At 42.0% G+C, this 4627-nt stretch overlaps 1 protein-coding gene across 1 annotated transcript; it reads left to right on the forward strand.

The window, feature by feature from the left end:
• On the forward strand, positions 1-4627 carry LOC139333520 (protein NDRG1-like). The gene is made up of 12 exons (XM_070965982.1): positions 1-236; positions 497-602; positions 955-1075; positions 1199-1261; positions 1367-1427; positions 1777-1863; positions 2086-2142; positions 2264-2430; positions 2774-2873; positions 3001-3036; positions 3142-3193; positions 3573-4627. Exons 1-12 carry the CDS (start codon positions 186-188, stop codon positions 3803-3805), a joined length of 1134 nt encoding a protein of 377 aa, XP_070822083.1. The 5' UTR covers positions 1-185; the 3' UTR covers positions 3806-4627.

Consider the following 4627-nt stretch of genomic DNA (forward strand, 5'->3'; position numbering starts at 1 on the left):
CACACACACACAGCACTGGTGCTCTCAGGTTGTTTCTTCGTGCAGGACTGGCAGCGTAAATACGATTCAATTTGCTTCAATAATTAAGAGGAAGTTAAGAATCAAAGACTGCAAGCGGGACATCTGCTCTGCATCTACTACACAGCTCCTTTGTTTCCGTTCTGGTCTACTCTGCATCATCAGCCATGGTACTGGAGGACAACGAGTGCGACTCTGTCTTTGAGCCCCAAATCACTGTGAGTATCCTGTCAGAAAGGCCTTAAATTAATCTTGAGGTTACAGCTGTAATCCAAATATGCAGTTATAAATTAAGTTACGTATCACAGAGTTTTATTCTGCATCTCTACATTGAGAAACACTTACAGTTAAAATTGTCTTCTGTTCATAATAAAATAATAAAAATAGCCCAATGAAATAAATGAATTTTGGCTAGCAATTTCATTGCAGCATGTGTTATTTATCTGAATGTGTGATTGAATGTGTGTATTTGTTTTAGGAGGAACACGTAGAGACCCAGTATGGGAACGTTAACTGCATCATGACAGGGACTCCGAGGGCAAACCGCCCCGTCATACTGACATTTCATGATGTTGGACTGAACCGTAAGTCCCGCACCAGTAATGCACCAGTATACAAGTGTAAGAAAATGTAAACATAGACAAGATGTAGAACATAAGATGTATAAATACGCTGATATCCAAGTTAAGATTGGTATATCTCATCTATCAGATTTATTTCTGTAACATCACTTTGTTTACATTCGCTGAGTCATTCCAACATCATTTCCTCTATTTTATTTTCCTCTAAACAACTACCTCTTTTACATCTTCATTCAAACTTTTTGCATACTGAAAATGCATATTCCACACTTTCTAAATTCTCTCTATTCCTAACACCGTTAATCACCTCAGTTCAAGAATAATTGAGTTCGGTTTTTGTCTTTTCTTCTTGCAGACAAGTCCTGTTTTGCCACACTGTTCAACCATGAGGACATGCAGGAAATCATCAGACGTTTGCCTATTTGTCACGTTGAAGCACCAGGACAACATGAGGGAGCCAAGACTCTGCCAACTGCGTCAGTACACTGTCTTAATTACTCTCAGTCTCTTTTTTTCTTGATATTTTATGCTATAATTCTACCATTCTTTAACATGAGTTTGACAGCTGACACCTGTTGATGGTGATGTTGACCCCTCAGGTATACCTACCCCTCCATGGACCAGCTGTCTGAAGCACTGCCCGCTGTCCTCAAACACTTTGGGTAAGACAGGCAGTTAATCTGAGGCTTCACAAACATTTTCAGTTGTCCTTTCATTGAAGTAAAGGAATGTTCAACACATATATTCAACATATTTGTGCTTTGCAGGCTGCGCAGTGTGATCGGACTGGGAGTTGGAGCAGGAGCCTACATCCTGGCTAAATTTGCTGTGAGTTCAAATCCCTTCTCTCGATGCCATTTGAACTTGAGACAGACATTAAAAACTTTCCTATGCAAAGCTACACAGATACAATATCATATATGTCCCAGACTCTAGTCAGAGGTAGAAACTGATCAAAATCTCTGGGTGTAAAAAAGAGCAGCAGGACAATCAACAAAGTCACACTCTAATTAATTAATTAGACAACTGCTGAAAAACATGTTAATAGTGAGTTGTTAAAATCGTATTACTAACTGGTCTTCTCTCTCTCTCTCTCTCTCTCTCTCTCTCTCTCTCTCTCTCTCTCTCTCTCTGTGTGTGTGTGTGTGTGTGTGTGTGTGTGTGTGTGTGTGTGTAGCTCAATCACCCTGATCTGGTGGATGGATTAGTCCTGATCAACATCAACCCCAGCGCTGAAGGACTGATGGATAGTGTTGCAAACAAGGTCAGCAGTGTGTGTGTGTGTGTGTGTGTGTGTGTGTGTGTGTGTGTGTGTGTGTGTGTGTGTGTGTGTGTGTGTGTGTGTGTGTGTGTGTGTGTGTGTGTGTGTTGGAAGATATTGGATTGATAATGATACAGTATTTGTCCCAGTTTTACTTTGTAATGTATATACACCATAGTCTACTATCTGAATGTAGCTGAGTGTAACGCTTTGTGTGTGTTACAGATCACTGGATGGACTCACACTCTCCCGGACACAGTCATTGCACACTTGTTTGGAAAGGTAGGCTCAATCTGCAGTGATTGGCTTCAGCAGCCATGACAATGAAGGTGGAAACCTCATCAAAGTCACATTTACAGCTACAGTACAGCACAAGAACATCTCAGTTCAAACTGTTTTTCAGGATGAGATCGAGACCAACCATGACCTCATAGCTACGTACCGTCACCACATCACAACGACCATGAACCAGTCCAACGTGAGCCAGTTCCTCCGCTCCTACAACAGCCGCAGTGCTCTGGAGGTGGAGAGGCCTACGCCTGGAGGAAACATCAATGTCAGGACCCTCAAGTTAGTGCAACCTTTGACCTTTAAACAGAGTATATCGGCAGGCTGTTCACAATGAATAGTCAGACGTTTTTCACATATTATAATGCTCCTTGTTCATGATATAAAGATGAAGCTGGATTGTTCTTGTGAAGATAAATTGTAGTCGGCTTGTTGATGACAGCTGAACTTACTTTACACCAAGAGGTGACGACATATTCCTGATACACATAAGCACAATAATCCCTAATAGTTATTCTGGTCCGATGTGTCTGTCATCACTGCATCATTGCAGCAGGCCTTGTCAATCCTAACTATGGATCTTAGTTTTTCTGCCTATTTCACCAGCCTGTCTGTTGGTTTACAGGTGCTCCACTCTGCTGGTGGTTGGAGATAATTCTCCAGCTGTGGAGGCCGTGGTCGACTGCAACTCTAAACTCGACCCCACCAAGACCACGCTGCTCAAAGTAACGACTACCTGATTAAGAACCAACCTAATAACTGGTTATAAAAAATTATTTCCGTGTACGAATTGGTGTGATTCTAATGTGACAGACTGAAGCCGAGGCCTGACCTTTGATTTTGCTTTTCCAGATGGCAGATTGTGGAGGACTTCCTCAGGTGAATCAGGTAGGCTGTGGCATTTCATTGGCTATTCCGCTGGCAATAAATAGAGAATCTGCTCTCCTGACTGGTTGAAAATGTATTTAATACTTTGCATCTTTCTCTTCACAGCCAGCCAAAGTGATTGAAGCCTTCAAATATTTCATTCAGGGGATGGGATACTGTAAGTCACTATCACTTAACCCTAAATTAGAACTTTTCATCTCAGAGTCCTAAATGTCTGAGTCTCTGGAGATACCACTCTTTGTTCAGTTATGGCAGCTGCTCATGATAACTCAATTTTACTTTATTTCTAACAAGCCACTGCTAAACATCACTGCCTGTAGATAAGAGGATTACTTCAACCCCACATGGGTGTTTAGAACTGAAAATGATAAAGGCATTTATCCCAGTAAGTGGATTTACAGCAGGGTGAATCAATATTGTGCTTTATCACTCTGCAAAACATTGATTTATGTGAAATCCAAATTGCATAACCATAAAACATCATAAAGTCCACAGTAAACCCTGCAGGCTGTTAAAGGCTCTCCTCTTTTCCCAAGTGTCCAGCGCCAGCATGACCAGACTTCGGTCCCGGACGACCTCCAGCTCCAGCATCTCGTCCTTCGATGGCCCTCGGAGCCGCGCGCACACAAACGAGTTGCAGCGCGGCCGAGTGCACTCGCGTGGCGCCGAGGAGAAGCGTGGGCGCTCACACACTGACATCTCAATGGAGAGTGTATCAAACAGTAACATGGACCAGATCGTCTCAAAGTCCACCGAAGTGGCATGCTAGAGTGCACTCTGTCCCATATCCCAAGCACTTACATCCAATCATACCTCATTATATCTACTCAGATAGCTTCCCTCCTCTTTAATGTCATCTTTCCCCCCAGTCACAGTAATTCTTTAATCTGTCATGCCCTTTCATCTGCACTACCTCTAGCTGCAAGGTCACACGTCATACCTCCATGTGACTCCTCTGTCTCTCGTCATTTCTTCATCAGTTTAACCAGCCTTTTCTGCATCTGTACCTTCCTAGTCAACAACTTTAACCTCAGCCTCCTCCTGTCTGCATACTGTTACTGCACCTCTGCATCCTTCTTTGTGTTTTTTCTCCCTGTCCCTGTTCTTGCCCTTATCTACTTTCCTCTATTTTTTCTTCTTTTTCTCTCCCTTCCAACACTGATGTAGCAGAGATGCTGCTGCAGGCTTCCTCATGCTCTGATATGTATCATGTTATACACTGCATGAGGAGATTGTGAAAGCTGAAATGTATTTATTGAAAACTGCTCAAGCTATCATGTGTCTATGTAAAAGATGTGTATTCATGTGTAATGAGCATGATTAAGGTACTACTTCCTAGTATAAAAACTGGTTGTTCATAACAGTAGGAATGTCTATTGATTATATGCAACTGAGACAGCTGCGTGTTATTGACTGCAGGACTGTGTTATGGACATAAAGATTTAGATTACAAAATGTTTTAACTTGGACTTGCTTCGAGATTCGTATTATTACAGTAAAGATGTGTTACATTCTATGCAATCATTAAAACAGGCGACGTCATGTAAGTGTCTCCTGTGCTGTTGGTGAATAAACATTATGTTGTAAATAA

This window comes from Chaetodon trifascialis, chromosome 7 (assembly GCF_039877785.1).
Source record: "Chaetodon trifascialis isolate fChaTrf1 chromosome 7, fChaTrf1.hap1, whole genome shotgun sequence".
NCBI classification, from domain to species: domain Eukaryota; kingdom Metazoa; phylum Chordata; class Actinopteri; order Chaetodontiformes; family Chaetodontidae; genus Chaetodon; species Chaetodon trifascialis.

What these genes read in the sequence shown, in the direction of transcription:
- LOC139333520 (XM_070965982.1), top strand. Translation starts at nt 186, where the DNA reads ATGGTACTGGAGGACAACGAGTGCGACTCTGTCTTTGAGCCCCAAATC. An exon ending in TCTTTGAGCCCCAAATCACT is followed by an intron (nt 237 to 496) that starts GTGAGTATCCTG and finishes TATTTGTTTTAG; the next exon opens with GAGGAACACGTAGAGACCCA. An exon ending in TTGCACACTTGTTTGGAAAG is followed by an intron (nt 2,143 to 2,263) that starts GTAGGCTCAATC and finishes ACTGTTTTTCAG; the next exon opens with GATGAGATCGAGACCAACCA.